The sequence below is a fragment of the Triplophysa rosa genome, linkage group LG4 (assembly GCF_024868665.1).
Source record: "Triplophysa rosa linkage group LG4, Trosa_1v2, whole genome shotgun sequence".
Taxonomy (NCBI): Eukaryota; Metazoa; Chordata; class Actinopteri; order Cypriniformes; family Nemacheilidae; genus Triplophysa; species Triplophysa rosa.
The window spans coordinates 9,283,840-9,311,608 of NC_079893.1; the positions used below are offsets into that span (position 1 = coordinate 9,283,840).

General features: G+C 36.6%; 1 protein-coding gene across 2 annotated transcripts; it reads right to left on the reverse strand.

Annotated features, from left to right (window-relative positions):
- Positions 1 to 863: 863 nt before the first annotated feature.
- si:ch211-197n1.2 (EF-hand calcium-binding domain-containing protein 6) lies at positions 864 to 27,285 on the reverse strand. Of its 2 annotated transcripts, XM_057332657.1 has the most exons (19): positions 26,745 to 27,285; positions 25,873 to 25,967; positions 24,150 to 24,250; positions 23,939 to 24,016; positions 23,586 to 23,729; positions 22,283 to 22,420; positions 22,055 to 22,188; positions 20,331 to 20,476; positions 20,050 to 20,246; positions 18,848 to 18,955; positions 18,051 to 18,116; positions 16,936 to 17,046; positions 10,528 to 10,627; positions 9,650 to 9,774; positions 5,379 to 5,622; positions 5,075 to 5,247; positions 3,703 to 3,850; positions 3,269 to 3,532; positions 864 to 1,760 (listed from the first exon to the last, which is right to left on the reverse strand). In XM_057332657.1, exons 1-18 carry the CDS (start codon positions 27,052 to 27,054, stop codon positions 3,269 to 3,271), a joined length of 2,682 nt encoding a protein of 893 aa, XP_057188640.1. In that variant the 5' UTR covers positions 27,055 to 27,285; the 3' UTR covers positions 864 to 1,760. The 2 variants fall into 2 exon arrangements, with proteins under 2 accessions (XP_057188640.1, XP_057188639.1); XM_057332656.1 differs by lacking the exon at positions 864 to 1,760 and having other exon boundaries at positions 3,002 to 3,532.
- Between the last annotated feature and the right edge of the window lie 484 nt (positions 27,286 to 27,769).

The window sequence follows — 27,769 nt, forward strand, 5'->3', positions numbered from 1 at the left end:
TAATATTGTATTTATAAACACATACACACATATACATAGATATTTAGGAAATATTTACATGCATTAATATATTTGCCAATATTTAAAATTATATATAATTATATATATATATATTAAATTTTTCTTAAATATACTCATGTATGTGTATGTGTTTATAAACACAAAATGAATATGTACACAGACATATTACGTAAACACAAACTTTTGTTCTGGGTGCGATTAATCGCGATTAATCGTTTAATAGCCCTATTAAAAAGATATTTTTTTTCTCATAACCTATTAAAGAAATGATTTTTTTGACCATGTATACTACAGCTTTCTCTAATACACTGTAAAACTTTGCTGTAGTTTTGCAGCAGGTTTGCCAGTAATTTACTGAAGATTTAATTTACAAATTTGTTTTAAACGTAAACTTACCTATTTCTCATATTTTCTTTCAAAAAACAATTTAAGAAGTTTTAAATATTTTTTACTAGAAAACGAGACAAAAATTCTTAGGAAGAATGCTGTGTTGCTGTGCTGATTGCCAACAATGAGACCAATCTCTTCATGCTCATCTTGAATCTCAAAAGTCCAAGTGTTTTAATTTAAAGTTTAATCAAACTGAAAACAGTACTATAGGAAAGTAGCATTAAATAGTAATTATATCTACAGTAAGTTACTGGCAAACCTGCTGAGCAAAGTTTTACAGTGTAGTTTTAACAAATATTTCATTATATTGTAATTGTTTTAGTATATTAGTATATTTAGTCTATTAACAATACAAATACTATGTATAACAATACTATGTATAACATATATACATACAGTATATATAGTATTTATAAAATATATAATATATATATATGACTCAATGTCCAATTAAAAAACAGACTAAACATTAAAAACATAAAAATATAGTGATAAAGACAAAAATATTAATTTGTGAGTGCTTACTGTAAATGTCCACGTCCAATACACTGATATTTGCTGTAAGCCCCATTACAAGACACAGAAGACTGCAATTGATTTAAAACTAGTTTTGATACTAGTTCTTCTTAAATAATATTGTCATAACTGAGTCAGTATGGACAATACATGTCTTTCCATACTTAAGCAAATCAGACAGACAGTTGATCAATGTGATCAGGATTAGTTTAGGGGAGAAATGGCCACCAAAGTGGAAAATAAAAGAACTTGCTGTCAGTGCATATAATTTTACAAAGTTCCACTCAGCCATGACGCTGATTATTTCTGAGATGTTGGCACTTATGTCCCTCCTCTTTTAACTGTAGAGGGTTTTACTCTTCTTGGTCTCTACAATGGCACAGAAGAAGAGAGCCACACCCCTTTCCTCCCCCGTCTCGCCCGCTTTTGACACCCTAAATACCCCAGAAACCAATATCACTGACATCTTCAGGGACATTAGAAACTACAGTATTCACCTATATAGTAAGAGAAAGACACACAGAGCAAAAGAAAGATGCTTGTATGCTGGTCGACTGTGGAATATCCAGGGTACGTTGATACCAGGAAAGAGTAATTCTCTCCAGATAGTGACTTAAGCATTTCAACCCTCCCTTTCAAAGTCTGTATTTATCCCACCGCCTTCAAGTCTTTCTTTAAGTAAGTTGTATGGCACTAAAGTAAAGTGAAAGAAAGAGAGAAGGATTCTGGAGAAGGTGGGAGAGTTTGTGCAAGTTTGGCAGGGGGTTGCTCCATTGTGGCAGGGCTGAAAGGAAGACAATCTTGGGTTCCTTGGGCTTCATCCTTGAGTGGACCTGAAGAAAAATAATCAGCCCCATGAAATCAAAGCTCCTCAACAGAGGACCAGAATTCGGGCATTAGCCTGAGCTACAGCAGAACAAACACACACATCCAAACACACAAACCTTTTAGTGTATGCAGACTAAAAACAATGTAAACTAAAATAACATTTATGTTGGAAAACAATCATTTCGTGACCAAATAATATCTACAATGAATCGAAACAATGTTGTATTTTAGCATCTTCAAAGTAACCAATCTGCAAAAAAACTAATGCTTTGTAATAAATTAATTAGTGTTGGCACAGTTATCATATTTTTAAATTAACTTATCTCAAATATTCAGACATGCTCTCAGGTATAAATGATTTTGAAATCATAAAAAAAAACATTTTAGTGACCAAAAACTTAACTGCATACTAACTACACTTCTGCACTTTCGGATGGAAGAAAAGTGCAGGTGTCTGTCATCTGACTGTCAGAACGAGGAATTGATGGATGACCAGACAGATAGACGGGTGGATGAACAAATCATTAGATGGATAACATAAAGGCATTTGCCAAACGATGTTCAAAACGTTGGTGCGGAAAAGAAGCGAAAAGAGAGAGAGAAAACAAAGAAGGCATGCAGATGGGAAACGATAATGCCATAAAAGATGAAAGCATTGAAAGAACACCGATTGACCAACAAGCCAATATTGGTTTAAATTCAGCAGAGGGAACACTGAGTTAAGCGGAGGATGAAAAGCTGGTAAAATTAGAGTCCTTAGCTTCATCACACAGTATGAATCAAAACAAATGAAGCAGAGCTAAAATGGCTCAGGGTTTTACCATTGTCATGTAAAATGCCTAAAATGCCAAAGACTTCACTCAGAAAGTATCTTCTTCATATCTAAAGTTTGATTTATATGTAGGTAATTATGTTATGATGGTCTTATCTGAACTTAAAGCATATTTGGTCTGTTTGGTAGTCATATTGCAATGTTGACTTGATGGAAACTTTCCCAAATGATCAAAGAAAATAAAAGGTCCATCAACAGTGGAAAGTTGGACATAAAAATGCATATAAAAAATGGCATAATTAATTGTTTGGTTGTTTAATACTCACTTTGCTTTCAGATATTTCAGCATTAAAACGCTCCAAATTAACACTAAAGTGATTGAATTCTTTTTTTTTTACAATTAGTGCTACTATTTTATAAATTGTATAGAAGTTCAAATCAATTGACACACTCTTTGGATTTGACAAACCCACTTTTTATTAAGCAAACATTTCAGTGTTTTGTATTTTGTAGTGTTGAATGTGTGCCACTGTTTGTGCAATGTTACAGGAAACATGAAATTGTGCGCACAACATAAAAGCAACGAAATGCATAGAGTCTAAGCAAAACTAACGTATACTATTACAGTAATAATAATCTTCCTCCATGAAGTGAATAAGAAGTTCTTATTCACTCTTTTAAATCGACGTCATTGTGTAAAGCTACAAACTTCCTAGCCTTAATTTGCCTTAAAACTCTGACCTATTGACTTCTTTGGTTGAGCTGGTGTTTGGTTTGCTGGCTGCAACTGGATGTCCTGTGTTTGTCAATTAAGAGCGGGCGGTAGTCCAGCAGTCCAGAGGGGTGTGCGTGAAGGGTGGAAAACACGCTTCTCAGCTCTTCCTGGCTCTCACACACGCCACACAGCTGCAGGACAGCACCCAGCTCAGCCGCAGAGAGAAGCCCAGTGTCGGAGCCGTCCAACCGGCTGCAGGCCCTGCGCAGAGCCCTGGCCTTACGCCGGAGCTACAATGCAAACCAAAACTTGACATTTATAAATTTGACAAGGTTTTTTCACAGAAGGTATGCAGAAAACAGTAAATCACAAAAAAAGATTTTTACAGACTGGGTCACAGTTGTGAAAACGCATGCAATACCAGATAGCAAGATGTTGTTGCCTAAAAGCCATAAATTACCTTGCGCCTGATCTTGCGGCTTAGCGCTCCTGGGGTGCTGATTTCTTTAGTTTCTCTGGGCGACTGCAAAGCAGTTGCCATGTTGGATCCATGCTTCCATGTTTGACTCTGGGATAGGAAAGGCCTGAGGAACTCTGTGTAGGATACTCTGATAGGATGACAAATCAGATATTCAAACTTTACATGTTATAAATACTACTAATATAACAAAACAGAACAATGGTACATTATACCATATTATACCTATACCATATTATGAAAAGGCTCATATAAAAAAATTCATATAAATTAACATTGTTTTTTGTGAAAGCATTACTATGACGCTTTGGTTTTGGTAGCTGAACACAATCGATCTGTTTGGTAGGCTGGCATGTACAAGTACACTGTAGTGCTACCAATAGTACTACATGTAATCAGGCTGCATATCAAAGGTTTTAACGCCTAAATTATCAATAAATAAATAAATGTTTCTTTTCAATTATTATATTTTTTATTATTATTATTTATGTATATGCACTAAAATTTTTCCATAAAATAACAACGTTTTCCTGCAAAATTACAAGTTTTCTCTGTTTTTCTCGTAAATTTGCAGTCTTATCTGTAATAGGACGGATTTTGAGCGTATTTTAAAAGTAGGCTTTAAAAAATCCAGTAAAAAAACGGAAATTGTCTGGCAGCTGGGGCACCAGACATATACTGTACCCTAAAATAGCAGTCTTCCCCCGTAAAATAACATGTTTTCCCAGTTTTTCTTGTAAATTTGCAGTCTTTTAGTGTAATTTGTCAGTTTTTGACCCTATTAAAAAAAGCATGAAAAATCTGTGATGTTGGACATTGCATGCGGAAAATCTGTAAACAAAAACAACGGTCAAATTCTGGCTGGGAAACCCCCCAAAAAGTTTGGGTAACTAAAATATTCCTCATGAAGCTGAAGGTTTCTGTCTGAATATTTAAGTAGGAAACAGCAACTTAATTTTATTACAAAAAATATTTTTTTATATTTTTAAGTCAGAATAGGGAACCTCAAGGTGAACTTCAATATTGTTCAAAAAGAATACCATGGTGAGATCCTCAAGAAGCTGCCAAGAACGTTTTTTTTATTCTAGGCACAGGGTAACCACTTTGAAGCTGCAAAAATTTTACACAGTTTGATTCATTTTGGATTTTTGTAAACACAAAATATAGTTACATTTGTGTTATTCTATAGACTTGATGAGTTTACTATTTTTCTAAAATGTTGGAAAAATGAAGAATGAGCCCAAAATAATAAAGAAAGAGCAAGTGACTATATTTTAAATGGTAGTAGGATGTGTTTTTATTTATTTTACAGGCTCATCTCTCCATACTGTTTGTGTGCTTGTAGTGCATCTACCTGCCATCGTTGTTGATGTCAAACTTCTTGGCCAGCACATCACACTCATACTGGCTGAGAAGAACACAGAGATTCATAAGGATCTCTTTGAATTCCACACTGCTAACAAAACCAGTTCCAGCAAAATCCATCTCGGAAAACTCAGTCCAGAGATCAGAAACGCACAGCTCCACCTGTTGAAAGAAAGAGATCTCTGTTCACTAACAAAAATACTAACACACACACGCTATTGAAAATCAGATCTCAGTTCTTTCGAACAAAGAACTAGACTCCATTGCAAAAGTTATGCCTTGCACCCCCCCACCTTGGCCCGTAGTGCATCCACTAGTATATCTGAGACACAGTTGAGTGTTTTGGAGAGGCGCATGAGATCATTATCTCCACGTTTGGGGGGATTGTGCTTGGCATTAGGGTAACAGCAGGATTTGGGCGACGGGCCAAAATGACGAATAAACTGTTGAAAGTCCACAGTTCCGTCCTGCTGGGTGAACAACGAGGTCCACAACCTCCGCACCTCTCCACGAGTGACCTCAGGATGGAGCTCTAACCTGGACGGGTTGAGAGGGAAAGGGGTGAATAAGGAGAGAGATAAGATTGGGGGAAAGGGGAAAAAAAGATGAGAATCACAAATGTTCTGAATGTAAAGGTTTGGATATATCTCAATTTCTTAAAAGAATACAGACACTGTAACCCCCACCCCCGCCTCTTAGGCTTTCCCACCCCATTTATTTAAGCTGTATTTAAGCAAAAACTTGGCAGCCAACAGCACAGAAGCAACAGTTTTTCTCACACAAATACACAAACATACTGTCACGCTTGAGAACTGAAGAAGAGTGCTGTGAGAAAAAGCAACGTGATGGGATCTGACAGCAAACAAACACAAGTCTGTATCACATAACCCTAATCTCTCATTCAAGCTCAACTAATTCAGGCTCAACATATCCACGAAGATGACCGTATTTATGCATTAGTTTAACTTGCACAGGAGATCCTGAAATGTAAGTTTGCATTAACAAAATGTTGTTTTTAAAGTAAAAGACAAAAAAATGTAAAGTTAAGAACTAAGCCTGATGGTGCAAGTCAAGATCACAATAGCTCAGGTTTAGGGACTTAAATTCATAACGCTAAATATTTAAATTTTAGCAAACAAACACAATTAGTCAATTGTAGAATCGTTGAACAAAAATGTTACAAACCCTTTGAACTGATGGAGCTTTAAATTTTAAATAAGATGTTTTAAAAATGTTAAAATATAATAGTCTTGATTTATAACAGATTTTTACAGTTACAACTAGCATTGTCAAAACGATTAATCGTGATTAAACGATTCCAATATAAAAGTCTGTGTTTATAGCCTATAATATATGTGTGTGGCATGTATATTTACATGTACATATAAATACACAAATATTTATGTATATATTTAAGAAACATGAGTAATATATTTATACATAATATAAATTACATTTAAATAAACATTTATATGTATTTATGTACATTTTTAATATATACACATGTATGCGTGTGCATTTATATATACACTCACACACACACACACACACGCACACACACACACACACACACACACACACACATATATATAATTACATATAATTATACACGCCACACACATGGGTAGTTGACAAATACACTGTTCATGCATACTATGGTGTGACATAACAAAATTTCAGAAAACCAACTCTCAATGATACATTAGGCTGTTTTATTTAATTAAAATATATATTTATAATAGAAAATAGAAAATGAGGGATTTATCTTCACTAGTTTTAGTTTTTTAGTTAAGGTTTTTTAGTATTTTTGCTGTCACACCATAGGACACATTTACGGTTCATTTTTCAACTATAAACACAAACATTTTGGAATCAATTAATTGCGATTAATCGATTTAACAGCACTAGTTACAACATAATTCCATTTTGTTTTTCCAGTTTTGATGCGTTTACTATTCTAAAATGTGGGGTAAAAATAAAAATAAATAACAAGTGACACTAAACCCTTGAACAGTAAATAATTCCTAGAATGCATAAAGGTGTGCTACTGTTACCTAGTCCTTTTTTTACCCTGCTGACATATATGTGTGTATTTGTGTGTGTGTGCAAGCTGTATGAATGAGTTTCCGCTGTTTCCACAGAAGCAACAGTTTCTCACAAGACACATACTGTGGGAGCCAGAGGAGTTGGCACTGACATGTCAGCCAAACCCTCTGTGAACTGGGCTGCGGTAAAGCCTGTTAGTGTCACTAATCTCTGAGCTGGCGAGGCGAGTTCAGTTCACCTTGGACCGGTTGGCACCGTCTCTCTGTCTCCGTGCACCAGTGCCACGCCACAGATTATGCAAATACACTCACGATGCCCCCCATTCAGACCACGGATCCTTTTGGGCCCGTTGCCATATTTGAGCCCAAAAATGAATAGAGAGATAAAAGAGGGTGACGTAGAAAAAAGAATGAGAAGAGGGTGGGAGAGAAATCACAAAGAGGGTCAAAGGAAGAACTGGAGAAACAGCATGGGGAGGGGAGAGAGCAGAGTAAATAAACAGATAAATAATTTAAAGAAATGGAGGAGGTTCTCACGTGGGGTGAACAGTTCAGTAGAGTTGGTTTTGTGCACAACAGCGGGTTTAGTTCACAGGCTGAGAGAACGACAGGGGAACGTACAGGGAAAAAAAAACAGGAAAGATGTGCAAGGGTTGATTTAGATAATGACTGACAGGTACATGACCAAATTCTATGAAATGTAAATGGGTCAATGGCATGATGGTCCCTCATTTTTTTCTAAATATTTACAATTTTTTTTCTTTATATTCTTTATATTTTTCCCTGGACAACAAAACCAGTCTTTTGGGTCAATTTTTCGAAATCGAGATTTTTACATAATCTGAAAGCTGAATAAATAAACTTTCTATAGATATATGAGTTGTTAGAATAGGACAATATCTGGCTGAGATACAACCGTTTAAAACAATGGAATCTGAGAGTGCAAAAAAATAAAAAAAATTGAGAAAATTGCATTTGAAGTTGTTAATCAGGGGCACTGTGGCAGACCATCCACTCACAAAAATAAAGTTTTTATATATTTAAGGTAGGAAATTTACAAAATATCTTCATGGAACATGATCTTTGCTTAATATCCTAATGGTTTTTGGCATAAAAGAAAAATCGATAATTTTGACCCACACAATGTATTTTTGTCTTTTACTAAAAATGTTCCCGTGCTACTTAAGACTGGTTTTGTGATCCAGGGTCACATATAGACCTCTTCTATAATCAACATTTTTTCAATTACTTAATGAAAACACAATTTTGATTTTCTTGCTTTATTTTGTCAGGCAAAAATGTCTAATTGGTGTAACTGTTCACAGATTGTAATTATTAATTATTTACCCGTCCGCAAAAAAAAATCAGAAAAGATTATGTCACAGAGAGAAGCCCTTTAGTTCGTCATGATTGTGTCAAGGTGTGGTAATACTACAAGTTCATCACATGGCAAAGTTGGCTCAGAGGTGCTATATATGTTTATAATTAAAACTACATCTTATATTAATAAAAGCTTTTTAATTCAATTATAATATTCAAGATTACCATTATATTATACTTTTTGAAAATGTTTTAAAAGTAATGCAAGATTGCGCTCATGAGTAGTCAACACTTACTTAAAATATTTATTATGGTTACAAAAGTAACAATCAATGAAAAATGGACTAAAATAGATTTTGGCCCATTTTAAGTCTCTACAGGGAAATTATGTAAATGGTGGATGGGTAATACTCCAGTTTTACAGTAAGGCTTATGGGTTTAGAAAATAATGGAACATCTAAGTGTGCAGTAGAAAATAAAAACCCACTGACTAAGATTGTGGATCTTGGTCATCATTGTTATTCTTAGGAAAAAAGCAGGTTTGTTAATTTGCACAGTTAAGGCATAATTTTCAAAGAGAAAATACATCCTATTGATGGCTTTGTCTTAGGGGACAAAAGGATGCAAGAGATCTGAAGGAGCATGTGCTGGGACTCAGGTCTTGTGAGACACACAAGGGATGCTGATTTTGGGAAACACTCAGGGACGCAACAACATAGACAGAGATTCGCTGATTTGGCATGGTGCTATAGACAATGATGAGGAATGCAGTCTACATTCCTTTATACAGTTCAATAATGTGTGTGTTTGGAGACAACCATATAAATTCCTTTAACATAATCTCCAGAAATACTGACTACAAACAAAGGTGATAAAAAGACATTATGCCTGAAAACATATCAATTATTTTTCATTGACACATTTATTGGCTCCGTAATGGGTTAGTGTTAGACTAATAGACTCTAATGATACAGACTATACAAAATTATTTTAATATAAATGTTTTATGTTGACACAACTTAGTTACTGAATTTATTCCTGCTGTTTCTTAACGTTTTGAACATGAGTTGAATGAAAAATTTCAGAAACAAGCTGGGTCAACTTATGTGCCAATGAATATTGTTTACAATATAATTACATGTATCATTTTAGTAACCAAATAGGCTACAACGGAATCTTTAGGAAATGTGGAAAACCACCTTTTAAGTAGCTGATGCATGTCTTCTTGAGCGAGACGCCTGGTGTTCTTCTCATCCAGCTCTTCAAACTCTCTCAGTAAATCTCTGTAGCGGTTTGCCACCACAGTCCTTATCACCCTAAACAACTGAAACATCACATATTCACTATACAGCATATGCACTTTTGTTAGGTAATTGAAGCTTGAATTAAACTGATGTTCAATCAAACAATGTAAATTAAAGTTTTATAAAAGTGGCTCACAAAATCAAATGCCGGAACATCTTTTGTGGTGAATATTTATTATTTTTTACACACAACTGTCTATAAAAACACACAAGAATTCTGAAAACCTTAAAGGGATACTTTCTGTCATGAATTATTCCCCCGCAAACCTGTATTAATTTCTTTATTCTGTTGAACACAAAGATATTTGGAGGAAAACAGTTCTTGGCCACCATTGACTACCATAGTAGAAAAATTGCAACGCTAGTCAAAAGTGCCCCAGAACTGTTTGCTTTCCTACATTCTTCAAACTATATATTAAAGTTTTTATAGCAAGTTTTCCAATAGTATTGCATTGTGCTGTTGGAGATTTAAAGTGTTGGTTGAGCTCAAAACAAAAATTCTTCCATCATTTACATACCCTCGTGTCATTCCAAACCTGTGTGACATTCTTTCACAAAACACGAAGAAGACATTCTGAAGAAAGTTGAAGACTTTCTTGCCACTATTGACCACCATTAGCATTTCTTAAAATATCTTTTGTGTTCCACAGAAGAAAGTCATGAGAATAAATAAATGATGACAGATGTTTTTATTTCTGTGTGAACTATCCCTTTAAAACAGATTTTTTGACAAAAATTCTACATATCTCAACTCTGTAATCATGACATCATACCTCAAGGTCACTTCGATTTTGTTCCACTGAGCCCCTCTCTTCATCTGAATCGTGACTGGCAAGCTGAGCAACAGGCTGGAAGAGGCTGGGAACTCCTTTCCTGAGGAAAAAGAACATCAAAAGTCTTTCAGGCCATTTCTTTACTTTTCAGATCAAACTACGTAGAAGAAAACCTCAGAAAAATCGCTTTGTGTCTCTGAATTCTCCAAATTCCAACAGTTCTCGCTTGAGTGGCGAACAGGGAGAGCTACTGGACCTGACACTAAAACGCTGCAACTGACCGCTTTAAGAGCAACTGGAGTGGTCAAACCAAGCAGACACCTGATGGTCTTGAAGTCTTAGCTAAACTATCAAGAAGCACATGAGAAAAGAAGGCACAAAGCCCAGCCTAGGCTAATGTGTTCCCCGTGCGCTCGGATGGGTTGATGGGGGCCGGGCTCGGCTGAGCGGATAGCCGTGGCTCTTTTGTGCTCGGGAGAGGACAGCCACACCCCAGGCTTTGGGCCAGAGTCCTGGGCCATCTTAAGGCCACAGTCCGAACGAGGTGGGCGGACCGCTGGCTTGAGAGGTCATGGGTAGAGCAAAGAGTGACGTACTGGATAAAGACTGAAAAGAGAGAAGGAAAAGAGAAAGATTGTGAGATTTAAAAGACACAGTTACTTTAAATGAGAATGTACACAGTAGTTCAGAGAGATGAATGGAAATGACACTGACAGCAAGAGGCAATGTGTTTGTGTTTGTGCATCCTTAAAGACAAAGTTGCTAGCTTGCCTTCCAAATGTTTTTTTCAATGACAAACTGCTCTTTTCAAAAGCTGTATGGCGTTCTTTACGTCACTTTTGATACCGCAAACCAGAATGAACCAGACACCATCAACAAGCTCGACACAGCATCACAAAGTTAAACAAGTAAAATTTAGACATTGTATTTAAACATCGTTTTAAATGTTTAAAGGTTTTGAAAGGAATTGGTCACACTAAAGTGAAAATTCTGTAATCATGTATTCACCCTCTTGTCATTTCAAATCTGTATTACTTTCTTCTTCTGCAGATTCTTCTGCTGATATTTTGAGGAATGCTGGTAACCACACAACAGTGTTTTTTGGGTGAACTATCCCTTTAAAAACACTACCAAAAAAGTATGTTCGCATTTGCCTCTTCTCTCATGCTCACAAGACAAGAGTACAGATCATAGCCAGAGGTTAAGTCTATTAGCGGACCTGTTGGATGTCTAATGGAGAGCATAGGGAAGAGACCTCCTGACCTAACTACGGACAACTCAGCAGGACTTCCATGTCCAACAGGCCGGCCACAAAACCAACACAGCAGGACGTGACATCGGCGCAACACCAAATCAACTTCACACGACACAAAAACACACACACACACACACATGCACGCACGCACGCACGCACACACACACACACACTTAAGTAAAAAACTACACCAAACCCAAGATCCATTAAGTGAGGTGGAATTTTTTTTCTAAAATGTCCAAATTGTTCCCTTGCTAGAAAAAAACTAATAATAAACTGATAAAGTTCATAGCTGATTGTATTTGTATTGAATGACTACTATAAAATGCTGTAATTTTAGTTACTGCTAATTATTTTACTCATTAGTTGTTATAGCATCTAAAGTAAAGTAGCTTTTTTTGCCCACAGGGGGCACTTGACTCTTACGGTGACTGACAGAAACAGTCTCTCAAATAAATATAGAACTTAAAAAGGCATTAAATCATTTTAGTACATTAATTCATAATTTTTGGGTGTTTTGCCTAAAAATATACTCTTTTTTAAATAATTCTATACTCTTTGCAAACACTTTTTTAGTCGAAATGACTTGAAAAAAGGAAAAATCTGCAAATCAATAAAAAAAAGGTTTGTATTTGAGGTATGTCAAACCATCAATTTCAGTTTAGGTTTAATAAACCATTTCTTACTTTAATATAAATGCTACTGAGAAAATGTATATTGATTTGTCTGTAAAGTTTGTCTTTAAAATGCCTCTAAAAGCTCCTCAAATCCACTTCAATTCAAATTGTAAGACGACACAATCACACTTTTTAACACGCTAGATGTTCCTCACACTAATGTGTTTGTATTTCATACAGGTTCATAAGTGATTCAGATCCGTCACCAGACCATTCTCAACCTCAGACGAATGATCTTCAGAGAGAAGAGATATCGTGTTGTTTTAACAGACGAGGGGTCGGTTAAACTCCTCACACACACACTATTCTCCACAAGCGGAGATTGAGGGATTTGACATTAAAAGAAGAGAGATCTCGAGTCCCATCACTCGCAGAGAGGAGATACCCACAGAGATAACTGGTGAATGAATGGGCAGCTTATTTCTCTTTCATTTTATCTCGTCTGAGGATGTAGAGAGGAGTGAGGGAGGGAATAAGTAGATGCACATTGACCACATTTGAAACTGTATTGTTCTGCTTAATCTTGGCCACCATCTGAGAGAAGGAGACGAGTGCTTGGGGAATGTGGAATGTGTGAACGAGACTACAAGAGCCACATGAGTGAGCTGCGGGACCTGTGCCGTGAATATGTGTGTCGAAGATGGACACACACACATTCGCCGTGTAAAACTGCTGTCAGTGGATATGTTTTATAAACTGTAAATGTTAGATTCGGGAACAAAACTTTTCCTGGACATACAGATCTCAAAATGATCTCAACACCCCAATGTGACACTTTTTCAAGTGATCAACCTGATGGACCATAAAATAACAGGTAGAAATAGATTTGCAGCGAAAGAGGGCCTTGAGCCATATCTAGCACCCTAGCAACTCCATTGCAACATGCTAACAACCATTTAAAAGTGTCCATTTCGTGTTGATACAATAGAAAAGAATGGGTACTGCCGTTGTTCGTTTACCGACATTTTTTGTGTTCTGCAGAAGAAAGAATATCATACAAGTTTGAAATTACAAGAGGGTGATTAAATGATGACAAAATTGTCATTTTTGGGTGAATTATTGTCAATACCGGTACACAACACATAGCATTGTGGTGGTGGCACATGTATGGAAGGTAGAACTATGATATTGTTGTCTCTAATTTGTAATATTCCGCTGAACACTCCTCATTCTAGATGTTCATAGAAATGATTCACATTGTGTAAACATGGTGCTTGTCTGTATCCGTGTATTTTATGTGTGTGTGTCCAGTATCCCCTACAGCTGCAGCTTCAGCAGATTACCCATCATCCACACGGCAACATTACACAAGTCGCTCTTTGAACAAAAGTCATGGCTGCTATTAATGAGATGGTAATCCCGGGCACCGCTACCTCCCAGATCTGCTTCCACTGACAGGGGAAGAATGTCCAAACGGCCTGCTCACAACACCCAGCACAACACTGAGGCCATTGTCACCAGCGCTGGTCTGAGCCCTGGACCCAGCTCAAGGAGTTATCCCCTTCTATCCCGATCCTGTCCCCACACCCCCGTCTCAACCCCTTCACACCCCATGAATAAAAAATGAAAGCCCTAAATGGGCAAAGGGAGGAAAGGAAAGAGAGAGAGGGAGAGCCGAGAAAGATAAAGGAAAAACTAAATGTTTTGGCGGAGATTAGGGTGGGATATCTGGGATTTTGACGTATGAGGTTCCCACACGGAGATCTGACATCTACCCATCCCATGACTGCTCGGTCTCTCTGTCTCATCGCAGAGACCACACAAACCGCGAGGGGCCCGATGCTTCAACACCACTGGGAGAAGCCAAAGGATCGAGACGAAGAACCGAGGCCGAAGAAACATACTAAAAACTACAAGTACTCTACAAACCAGATGTCTACAGTATAAGAAGCACTTTCACACCAATACATACTACTTTTCTCTTTAATGCTGAATTGTCATAGCATAGAAAATCACAAATGAGATCTTGGTATGATCTCCAAGATAGCAAAAGGAGCTTAAATTGAGAGCAAATGGAAACGTTTCTTCAGATTTACCCCTCAGATAAACACCCTAATAATGTCATGTATATTATTTAACAAACTGTAACACATACTGTCCAAATTAATTTATTAATTTACTTATATCCAAACTAAATTACAAACAAGGGAGAATTCATCAGTTTGTCTTTGTCACAACACAAAAGAAACTTTGCTTATTATATGTTTTGTACTTCATACTGATAATGTCTTGTGTCTTTAGTTCTACAAAATAATTGTAGACAAAAGGTTGTTGCTTAAAGGGATAGTTCACACAAAAAATATTTTTTAATCATTTATTTAGCCGTATGTCATTCAAATCCTGTATGATTGTTTATTCTGTGGAAAACAAAAGATATTTTGTGAAATGCCTCTGTAGTTTTGTGTCCATACAATAGAAGTCAATAGGGGCCAACATTGTTTGGTTACCAACATTCTTCAAAATACCTTCCTTTGTGTTCCGCAGAAGAATGAAAGACATACAGGTTTGGAATGACATGAGGGTGAGTAAATGACGAAAGATTGTTTGATTTTTGTGTGAACTGCTACTTTAAATAATGCATTAGTGTGCATTTTTATGAACTATGAAAAAGCAACTTAAAAATTCAATTACATTTATGATGATATCTTCATTGGGTCGTCATCATGCTTTTTTCTTTTGATGGTGTAGGAAAGATAGTAAGAGACAACACTTATCTGTGTGTATTGCCCTCAGGGGGATAACAATGTCACATGATTTAAACTCCACAGATTCCCAAAGATGCAAACTAGCCTCTCCGAGTGCATCTCAATGATTCAGTGTAGCAAAATAGAGGAATTGAGCATGTTTTGAGAAAATTTGTAGGCCAGAGCATCTCTAGAGTAGATGAAACCTCATTTTCTCAGTGTGCACCTTTGCTGCTTACGCCAAATTCTGCCATGCAATGGTTAATGTAATGCCGTTTAAAACAAACATTTTTTTGTATTTGTTGTACATTGTTACAATTAAATGTTCAAAATAATGCAGCCGAATTCAAAAGAAAGCTAGTCTGGGATGTGAGCGATGTTAATCCGCTGGTCTGAATGTTGGCGGCTAATGCTCTGTTTGACTAACATGTCAAATTTTCCCCCGAACAGAGGAAATGCCACACAGGAACTACTGACATCGAGATCAGCTTTAGCTTTAGCATGAATGATTTAGCATTTCTCATGGGACATAGAGAGAGAGAGAGAGAAAGTTGGTAGCTGTCATTGGCCGGGCACGATCGGCCTTTCTCACTGTTCTCCGCACGTATAGAAGTTCTAAAGTTTTCTTTCTTTCTATTCAGGAGGTCCCTTGGTGCATGGGCTTTTTCCCCACTGTTAGTATTACAAAATCCCCTTTCAGTATAACCCTTGTCACCTGTCAACTAAGCCAGCCTGGTTTTCTAGGTCTTTATCCTCTACACACACTGAGAGGGAAAATAAAGTGAGCAGCTAAACTCATACCCTGCCCCCATTTGATGCATGCGCGCACCCTAGACACACACACACGCAGTAAAACCGCATGTCTCAGAGCTGCTACTCTAGCAGATTAAAATTCATTACCCTGTTCTATTTAAGAAACGTTTACATTGCGTTGGTTATTGTTGGTCATTCATTAGGTGGTTAGGGGAGTTCACATGGGTCCTTCGGGGTGGTCACATCCTAATCCTCATATGCAACAGTTTTAAAGCATCTTCTTACAAATGCAAAAACGAAAGCGGCTCATAGCGACAAATTCATACTTTTTTGTATTTGTTCAGTTTACAGCAAATGTATGTTGTCCATTGGAGATCTTTTAAAGGTCAGTTGACTTGACAATTTCTTTGAAAACTAACATCCAAAATACTTTATACTGAACTAATGTGAATACAATTCAATCAATAGATCAATAGAAATATGACTTCCCATATTCGACACATCGTACACATATCTAGTTTTTTAAAGTCATTTTAAAGCCTTTCCTACAGCTGCTTCTTACCAATAAACACAATGAGAAGAACACAAAGCGGGTGGATGAGCCACCCTGAAGCATGATGTCATCTGAGAACTAATCTATCCTCTCTCCCTGAATACAAATGATGCAGCAGCTGTAGCGACTGTTTCATCAACATAAGAAAATAACATTATTATTATTGACAGTAACTGTAACAACCACATTTTCTGTAAGTAGGTAGAAGTGAGAAGGTCTGGGTTGGGTACAACATTCAAATTCGGATAAAGTCCAACCAGATGCCATAGACAAATAACAAAAATGCTAATATACACTCATGGCGTGATGTAAAACAGTAACGGTAGTCCTTACATCATGACTTAAAAAAAACAGAAAAAAACAAATTATTAGACAATTCATAACGAATATAAATAAGATAGATGGGCGGATGGATGGATGGATGGATGGATGGATGGATGGAGAGAGAGAGAGCGAGAGAGAGATAAAGAGTGATGGGTTATGCACCTGGTGTCAAAGGCTGCCATGAAGATGGGGTACTGCACGTTTCCGCGATGGTCAAGAGGTAGCCTGTCCAACAGCTGCTCAAACTGAGGGTCGGAAATCTCCAGGCCAAACCTGTGGAGAAGGTCAGAGGTTGGTCAGTACCAGGTCACCAGTGTCACCAAAGCCAGAGCACCCACTCGTGAGGGCCGGTCAGTCCAGCAGGCCTTAAGCATACGCCACTCATTGACCCTCTCACACACTGCGGGGTCAGGAGGGTCAAAAGGTCAACTGCCCTCTTCACCCGGTCATCGCACAGAGATGGACATACACCGGCTAGTCAATCAAGGGATTAGACTTCACATACCCGTATGCACACCCTGAAATATTCACTTGGACAAACTACAACCTTCACTCGCTCCAGAAACCACAGATAAAGACAAATTAACTTATCAAATGTTATGAATAAAATGTGAGAATGTGCTCCGGACCTGACGGACATGTTCTAGATTGACTTACGTGTAATACTACATGCTGAAATAAAGAGGATTATGGTGAGGTAAATGTGTTTTAAAAGACAGGGGAGTTTCGAGTCTTAATAAGGAGAGAGAGAGAGTAAATTAGGTTATCAGAGTTTAGACTCGGATGCCTTTTGTCATAATTGGTGCCCTTTAAGTGTTGCTTCTGATTCTGGTTACATTCATATAATTTGTATTGATTGATTATGTTAAATGGCTATAAAAAATTGCACTGCCCTTAAAGGGATGGGATTGGTCAAGCCAAAAATGAAAATTCTTTCATCATTTATTCACCTTCATGTCATTCCAAACCTGTATGACTTTCTATCTTCTACAGAACACAAAAGAAGATATTTTGAAGAACGTTGGTTATCAGCAACATTACTCCCTATTGAATTCCACTGTATGGACACAAAACCAATTTGGATTGAAATGAGGGTGTATTAATGATGACAGAATTTAAATTTTTTGGTGAACCATTCCTTTAAATACTTTCAAATATACAGATTCATATTAATTTAATCAGCCTCCGCAAACAGGAAAGAGTTAAAAAATAGAAGGTAGAAGAAGGAAAAAATAAGTTGAGACAGGTTTAATGCAACAAAGACAAAGAGCGTTTACCTGCTCTCAATCGCCGCTCTGAATTCCTCCTGACTAACAGTTCCTTTATTGAGCTTATCAATGTTCCTATACACACACACACAAACACACGCACACAGACATTTGTAAAAAAAACACCCATCTTTCAAACACATATTAGACAGCTTTAGCTATGTAAGCAATGCGCACAGTAAGAGAATAAGGACCCAACTACTTAAAGGGAATGTTCATCCAAAAAATGAAAAATCTGTCATCATTTACTCACCCTCTTGTTTTTTAAACCTAGTGTGATTTTCTTTCTTCTGTAAAACACACAAGAAGACAGTTGAAAGAATATTGGTAACCGAACAACGGCGGTATCCATTCACTTCTATTGTATAGACACAAAACCAATGCAAGTCAATGGGTACGGCTGTTGCTCAGTTACCAGCATTCTTCAAAATATCTTCTTTGTGTTCTGCAGAAGAAAGAAAGTCATACAGATTTGAAATGACAAGAGTGTGAGTAAATGATGACAGAATTTTCATTTTTGGGTGAACTATCCCTTTAAGAGACTTCAAGTTAAGGATTTGGGGCTGAATGGTTTTCGAAGGCAACTCGTTTGAGTTGAATAGTTTCTGTAATTAGGTTCTTGGTTAACAATGCAAAGCTTTAATTAAACAGACTATTACAAAACATGTCAACCTTTGACCTAGATGGAAGTAAAACATATTGTGTGTTAAAAGACACTAAAGACACCTGTGTTCCGTTTAGAGAGGGTTGATGAGGTCTTGTCCTCATGAGGAAAAAGAGGGTAAAGAGAGAATAATCTTACTCACTGAAAGGTCTGAAGGAGAGAGAGGTACTCTGACTGAAACAGGTTGGTTAATTTGGCTTCAATGGCACTTAGAGAGGAAACACAACTGATATTCTCCTTAGAATGAAACCTGCAGAACAGAAACAGAAACAAGTTTTTCATTCATATAGTATGAGTTGTTCAATAAAGTGAAATAAACAACTGACTTAAGTTCATTTCATGCATGACTATACAGTAAAATATTTATAAATCACACTTTAAAAACGACAGTAAAATAAAGCACAATTTTCAAACAGAAAAACAGAAAAACCTAAGAATTTCTTTTCAGTTCCAAATTAAAATAAAATTAAAATAAATATTGGATACCCTCTGGTTTCTTCAGTATTTAACATTAAGTAAAAATAACCTTTGAACCATTAGACTTAGTTCGATATTTTGTTATCTGCAATGAAATTCATGTGTCCCAATACTTCACAGGGCCACTGTATATTATTGTCACCATGGTGAAAGACTCAATAGATGGCAACTGTTTGCCTGCCCCATTTTATTCAACCGCCAATCCTTTAAGCTGTGGACCACCCCAATCAAACCAAACATTGTCGGTCTAGACCCAGCAGCTGTTTACTGATCCCTGTGTGCTGGCTGACCCGGGCAGAGAAGAACTATGGGCCGTAAGCTTGTTAGAGCTGCAAAGAGTTTGACTACAAGACTTAAAGACACTTTCTCTGGATGCGTCTGTGTAATTTGGGTTGAGTGTTAGCACAGAAAATACTCCGGGCTTCTGTTTCCACACAACATTGTTACTGATGACAAAATGGAATTATCCACAATTATCAGAATCAATATTGGGTGTGGAAATGTTCAATTTCCTAATCTGTGTCTAGGTGATGATGTTTTTCGCTGCCCACATTTTCATGTAGCAGAATGTGCTTTTTGTATTGCACATACTGTATGTAGGTTTCATGTAAACGTTTTACTATTTTTTGAACATTTGTACAAACTTAAATTAATATTTATAAATGGCAAGAGCATGAAAGTCTCACTTTAACCGGAATATGCTTACGGCATTGTAAACTGGAATATTGTATTGGTCAATGTTACTATAAGCAACGGCAGAACCAAGGTTCCTCTGACAAAGGATTCAAAATCAATATATTATTCATATAAAAATCTACACAAGCAATTTACTAGACGCTGAGAATATTGTTATGATCGAAATCTGACCTGTGTTTTGGGTTAGAGATGATCTTGTGCGTGATTCCATCTGAACTTCTGTCCTGGAAAGTACGCAGGAAGTTTAAGTAATGCACACTACCCTTTCTAAGCTTCAGACCACAGCGAGACAAGAACAGGCCGAGGTGTTCTCTCCTCAGGTGAAGATCGAACTTCCTCAGGACCTGCAGAAAGTCTTCCCCCCTCACCTTCAAAAACAACACAGACTCACTGCATGTTAGACATATGACATCACTACTCAGAAGAGTGTAGAGTGTAATACTGTTTGTTACTTTTCCGCTGTTCTCTGCATCCAGTTTTTCAAACTCTGCTTTCATCCTCTGAGCTCCTTCTCTGAATTTGTCCTTCAGCCATGTCTCTATGGCGATAGACGCATGACGTTCCTCTTCTGCCTTAGAGAGCGTTCTCCCAGAGGATGCTGGGAAGAGCAAGGCATGATGGTAGTTATGGATTAGATGAACATTAGATGACAGGTCTGTAAAGTTACGTTACATTTAGGTCATTTTCAAAATATGGTCACAAACCTGTCACTACACTTTACAGGCATGTAAAAAGCTTCCAAATAAAAAATCCACCTGATTTAGCCCTAAATACGAAGCTCAGTGCCTTTTTTATAATGATGATTGTTATTTAAGTCTTTATAGTTTTGTACATTTTTTCCCCTGTTTAAAATTTGTATGGTGTATAAAGATTTCGTTTTCATTTATTTTTTAAATTAAGTTAACCAATTAAACACAAGTATAGGGCCCAAGAAATGCATAAAAATGCAAATCAAAAAATTCATTATAAATACAAATAATTTAAAATATATATCTGTCCACTGATTTTGTGTCACTGGTGTTATTGATGACACAAACTATTATTTTGAAAGAACAAAAATATGCAAAAGTAAGTACTTACAAGGTCAAAGGTCAACAAAGTTCAAGCACACACATGGTGAGTGTCCATTCCTTAATATACAGTAAGTTAGAAATGTTATTTAAAATGTCGGTTTTTGGTGTGGTTCTCTTTAAAAGCGTCATTGGTGTTGCTTTGGTTTGTGTCAGTATTTTTGTGTCAGATTTTTATTGGAAAAAAACATGTTTATGGGTATAATGCATAGATTTTAGTGTGCCTCATCATGCTAGTTTTGAAGTCACCTAGCCACCATTTTGGAAAATTAGCCTTTCATTAGAATTTGTCACTGGTGTTATGGTCACTGGTGTTACACCAATGACAGAAAACTCTATGCAAATAATAAGTCAAATAAACTAATTAAATAAGGAACAAGATTCAAGCTGCCCTTGATTATTGGTAACAATGTAATCATGCCAGTGAATACTAATCATCAAATTTTAGGCATGAAAACTGAATAACGTTTTTTTACTTTTGAAGTCAGAAAGTTGCTGTTTTTTGATAATGATCCATTTGGCAGATGAGGGGAACAGGACCACAGCACCCTCTATAGGTTACTTGTTTTTTAACTGCACTTTTAGTCAAAGGCAAACTTTGTGCCTGAAACAGGTTTTGTGAAAACGAATAAAACCAAAAACTTTTTAAGTTTAAATTTTAAGTTTAGTTATGCTTTTTATGTTATGTTTTATTGTCTGATGTTTGATTTTGTTGTTAATCTTTTCTTACTCTGTTCAGCACTTTGCCCTTACTTACATTAGGTGTTCTATTAAAGATTGCAATTGTGAAAAATGATCGGGGCCAAGAACCGTTTATATGGAAAAAGTATTTAATTATTTATTAATAATTTATATTAGTAAAAATAATGTAATTTTATATTCTCATTACTGTTGTATTAGATACGTTTTTATCAATAGTAATGTTTACCAATACCAGCAAAAATTGTAAGGGCATTATTCTTGTGGATTTTGTGATGTGTTTTGCAACTGATTTTTGTCCCTTTAAAGTAAAAAATATATACTTTAACTCTATTTTAACATTTTATTTGTTGTGCATATTTTTGGGTGTTGTAAATAATATTAAGGTAAATGATGTAACTGTTCACCTTTCATGTCCTCAACTTTGGCTGTAATGGAGACGTGGTGGTTTTTCTCATTGTTTGGTTCAATTCTTCTACTCAATCCCAATTTCTTAAGTAAAACAGTCTGTTTAGCTGCCCCAAATCCATCCACATCTAACCTGTTTAAAAAAGATTAAAGATATTTAAAAGCATATTGTATTTGGCACAATGTTGAACTGAATAGTTATATACATCAAAGAAAGAAATTCAAACCTCTTCCATAATTTTTCAAACTCAGGATCTTTCAGGGGAAGTTTAAGTTTATTGAGAATATTTCGAAACTCTGGAGCAGAAATCCAGCTTTCGGTCACATTGTCAGACTTACATGAAACCTCCACACTCTGCAGAAATCTATACAGAAAATAGGTCAATATTGTACTTATGGTATTGTACAAATGATATTGAATTTATAGTAAGATTAAGCACTCACAATAAAAACATAATCATTTGAATATACTCTAACTGAAAAAATATAATAATATATAGTAACATATAGTAATATATAGTATAATAATATAGTAACAGTAGCTAGCCGCATTTTTGCAGCCGAACAAGCATAGATTTAGTAACTCATCTTTTTAGATTTCTTCCTTTCACTGTAACTTAATGTTTCTTTTTCACCAATAAATAGTGTTAAAGAGTAGAATGTAAATGTGCCTGTATTCTATTCCTACATTCTATTCATTTTTGTGTTACAAATTTTAAGATATTAGTCAAAAAACAACTTGTGGAGACATGTATGATATTAATAAATATGATATTCTCAACAATATAACATGAAGGTGCGAGACTTTTTGTCCTATTTATTTTCAGCCCTTTTGAACAATAAACCTGCTCTCTGCCTCATTTCTTATCTCTTCCTGTTGCTCGTTTATCTACATCTTCTCTTGCTGTCTTATTATTCTGTTATTTTTACCATCTATCTTTCCCATCTCTCACTTGGATTCTAAGTGTGTGTGTGGAAAGAATGGGAAAATGTGTGAGATTAGTCACAGAGATTTCGGTTCTTGCTCACGCCTAGAGTGTGTCTTGGTCTGACGAGGTCTTAACACATCCAATAAAAATCCATACACACACACCAACCGACCCTTCATACACACACGCACCCTCTCAGAAATGAGTCCTTTAAACAGTTAGGTACAATAGTATCAGTAGTACGGGGGTAGATGGGGTAAGCTGCTTTGCCAATCATCTTTTCTGCCTATCCTAACAGAAGAGAAGTGTGAGCGGTCTGCATATGACTATCAACCTCTGATCGAGTCTATCATCTCTGTTTTGTGTGATCTTCATTATTACAGCTACAGCTATCAATGGATCAGTTACTACATGTTATAAAATGCTTAGCATCAAAATGTGTTCATCAGTCATTTTTTTAATAAATGCAAATTATGAAATATTTGCAAGATATAAGTCACAAGGCTTTTTATTATTTCACCAGATAACCAGAGATGTAAAATATAACATGCATCCCCAGGCATACTTTGTAGTATGCCGGGACTGCAAGTCGAGATCTTACCTGTTGCGTGCAGGCCCTCTCAGCAGAGCTAGTATCTGAGGAATCGTGAGCTGACCTGCCGGGTTATTTTTTTTAGACTCTGGGTCTTTCAGTGCACCATAAAACTCTTCAAAACTGATAAGAGATCGATCAGAAAGGTGCAGACTAAAAGAAAACACAACATGATGAACATCGGTCGTCTTATACACTGATTATTAACATACACAGAATGACATTTTTGGCTTGAATTTCTTTATGTAATTGCTCAAATTATTATAAGAAAATTCATCTATACAAGTGCTATAGCTCTTTACTGCTGAATGCCACATGTGACCACATTTAGTTGTTTTTCCATTTGTCTTACTCATTCTTACCGTAGTAGAAGGTCTTTCAGTTGTTTAGCAGTCACTTGACGCCTCAAGAACTTTGTTACAATCTCAAGTAGTGCATATCTAAGAAACAAGCAAACCATAAGAAATTTAAGCATCATTATAAGCCCTACATCACAAAGATCTGTGTGTGTGTGTGTGTGTGTGGGTGCGTGCGTGCGTGTGTGCGTGCAGATCTGTGATCTCTGTCTTCTACCTGTTGACCAGAGGTTTGCCGTCAGGGTGGTTGTTCTTGAACAGGATTTTGAGGGTCAAAGCTCCTGTGGTTTGAATACGCTCTTTAAGTACATCCTCCAACTAAAAACAGCAGAATAAAAGAGAGATGAAAGTGAGAGTAAAAGTGAACTTAGTGGTAAATTAATTTAATACATTTATTATTTTTGATATAATTTATAATTCATTTAAAATGGAATTTAAAAACAAATTGTTGCACTTGCAAAAATAATAAATTATATTTGCACAAATGAATACATTTGAAGCAAAATGTAGTTTTAATCAATATTTGCTGCTGAACTGTAACAGATTGACTTCAGTTTTCTTTGTTAGGTTTGAAGATTCAAAAATATTTTAGTGATCACAGACTGATAAAAATAAACTGTGTAAAATTGTATGTCTTGTAATGGGAATCATGCAATGATCATGACATTGCATCTGTAATATCAGCTAAAAGCTGTAGTAACCGAGGGACTTTATGCTTTAAATGCCTGAATGTGTTAAATATGATGAGTGACAGCACGTCAAGCTTCTTTTGTGAGCGGGATGCGATGTGGAGGGCTTGTGCGTGTTTATCCACACACCCTCGCCTGTGACGGGTGTGTGTCTCTGTGTACCCCCACTGTGTGACTAAGGCAGCTCTCGTGACCAGGCGGATCAGGCGGTCAGGCAGACAGAACTCCAGGGATAAGACTGGCAGGGTTAATCACACTCAACAGCCCCTCCAGAGGACAGACACCTGCAGATCTGTGGACTTTCTCTCTCACGCACCCATTTGCACATACTCCCTCCCTCTCTCTCTCTTTATCTCTCTCTCTTTGCTAATATCTCTCCCGGGTAAACTCTGTTATGCATAGCTGTAAGCTGCTGTGAGCAGCTGAGATTTTATCAGTTCTTGTGTCTTATTCTACACGAGCAGTAGCTCTCCGACGTTCAATGGGATAATGCCGGGCTTTGATGTCAAAAGGAAGAACATTGGCGAGCAACCCTGTCATTGAGAGAAAAACACACGAGGGATACTATAGAATATGGCTGTATTGAAGGGATAGTTCACACAAAAATTCTGTAATCATTTACTGACCCTTTTGTCATTTTCAACGGCAGTACCCATTGACTTGCATTGGTTTTGTGTCTATACAATAGAAGTGAATGTACCGCCATTGTTCGGTTACCAATCATTTTTCTCATATTCTCCTGTTTTCTGCACAAGAAAGTCATGCAGGTTTGAAATGACTGGAGAGGGATGACAGAATTTTCATTTTTGGGTGAACTATCCCTTTAAGTTATTGCACTAGTATAAAACTCTGTGGAGTCACACTGTGAACAAAGTGGCTGTCAAAGATTATTTGGTTAAGACATACATACACTACCATTTTATTGTTAAATAAAATGCCAGGCTGCCATCAGCCAACAAACAGACTATTTCTCTGTATTACACATTATACATGTCTAAACAGTTTGCAATGAATTTCACTTTGTTTCATCTTTTTTGTTGTTATGTTGCATTTCTTAGTATTATGCATTTTACAGCAAAATCGCCAGTGTTAAAAACTGGCGATTTTGCTGTATAGGCTAATTTTACTATTATGTGCTTTATGTGTTCAATTATATTATGCACACATTGTAAAAAGCGCTATATACATAAATTAATTCAACAAAACAGTATAAAACTCTAACATCATTCAGGTTAAAGGGGCGTGAATCACCTGATCAGTTTGATCTGTCACCCATGCCTCAGTGCTGGAGTACGTTGTACCAGAAGCTCTACTTATGGAGCGATTCTCTGATGCCATCTTGTGACCTACAAAGAAAATCAAATGCATTTACATACGATTCCATGTAATATGTATTTATTCAACTAGGGAAAGTCTCAAGAATGAAAGGTTAACAAAACAAAATATTGTTACATTTTTAAAATAAAAAAAGATACTCTGAATGGCCTAAATGTAAATCCATTAGAAAAGGTTATAGGGCTTCTCACAAGCAGTTGGAGCACAAACGAATAAAACTGCATGGGGTTTCACGGCGTTTTTACAAGTTTTATTATTACAGTAACCACGTAACATGTCTACGCACTTGCTAAAAAAAGCAAGAACGCCAGTGAAGAGGGGAGATTTGCCAGAAACACAAACAAGTCTATTTTGAGCCCCAGTGGCCGCTGAAAACATTCCACTGATAGAACAGCGCCCTTGTGTGGACAAACGTATGAATGTATCTAGAGTAGCTAATTCCATATGGTCATCTCAGACTCAATATGATTTTAAATATGACGCATATAATTCTAATATTATGTTGTGATTTTATTAAATATGATTTTAATAGGATGAGAAATAGGAACAAAACATAACATTCAATGTACTACAATGCACACATTTTGTTATAAACCAAACATTAAAATATATCAGTAATGTTTTACAGTTTGTGTGTTTTTTAGCCCTCTTGCACTTTGAAGTGCTAAAACGTTTATATATAGCCTCTATAAACACATTATTTGTCAAATATAAAGTAGCTAGTACATTATATGTGGAATAAGAGTTTGTTGGTAAGAGGCTGCGTAAAATCCATGCTTGTGACTCACGATAGGCAGGTAGTTTGGGTTTATCAGAGTCGTAGATGGCCTCCTCTCCCTCTGGGATCTGCTGTGGAATATCTACTCCTCTTCTTTTCTCCATTATAGAGCTGATACTACTCATGCTGCTCTGACTGCGAAAAGCAGAATCCAGACTCTCCGTGTCTGGAGACTGAGGTCTGATTCTTCTCTTGGGCATCCAGCATCCATCTCTGCTGCCGTCTGTTGAATAACCCCGGAGTGAGATGAGCTCTGGATCTCCAAGTCTTGATAGAGGATGTTGAATTGCTGGAAGGCGTAAAGAAGCCGCCGTGGACATCCTGGTTGAAATATTGTAACTTTTCTGAACTCTCAGCTCTTGTTCCCAAGCGCTCTTATTTCAAAAGAGAATTGCGCCAGGAAGTCTCAATTTCTCAATATGTTAAAGTCTATCTCTGCGCTGTTTTTAATTTCTTAAATGTAAAAAAAGGTTTTGTGTAGTACCAAGTACAAAAGCGAAAATAAATGGAGATACAGTCGCCCCAATGTTTTACAGAAGAGAAGCCAGGTTGCTGTTAGCAACAGCAAACGCTCGCGCCTACAAGTTGCACGAGATGTTAATGCGCGTGATGCTCACGCACAAAACCTAAAAGAGCAACGCACGTTTACTTAGCTATGCGAGGACATAGCATTCTTTTTATTTTATATTGTTGCTATTATAGCTAATAATTACAGAGTGACGTCATATCAGTTTTTTTGTTGAGGAGTTGCGTGAAGTGTTTTGTCAGATTTAGGACACTCTTTAGCACATCGCGAGTAAAAGAAAAGTAAAAGATTTAGCCATTAATTTCCAAAATAAAATACACATTCAAGTCAACAAACAGTCTATCGAGAAAGAACGATAGAGTATGTTAAGTTGGCTGAGGAAATTTGAGCTGCACGTGTCCTAACTGGCCTGGGACCCTGTCCGAGTAGGCCCTATTGTGTTTTAAGAGATCCGTACTCCTGGTTTGTTTTTATAAACGTTCAAGGAGATAATAGCTGTACTGTGGCCA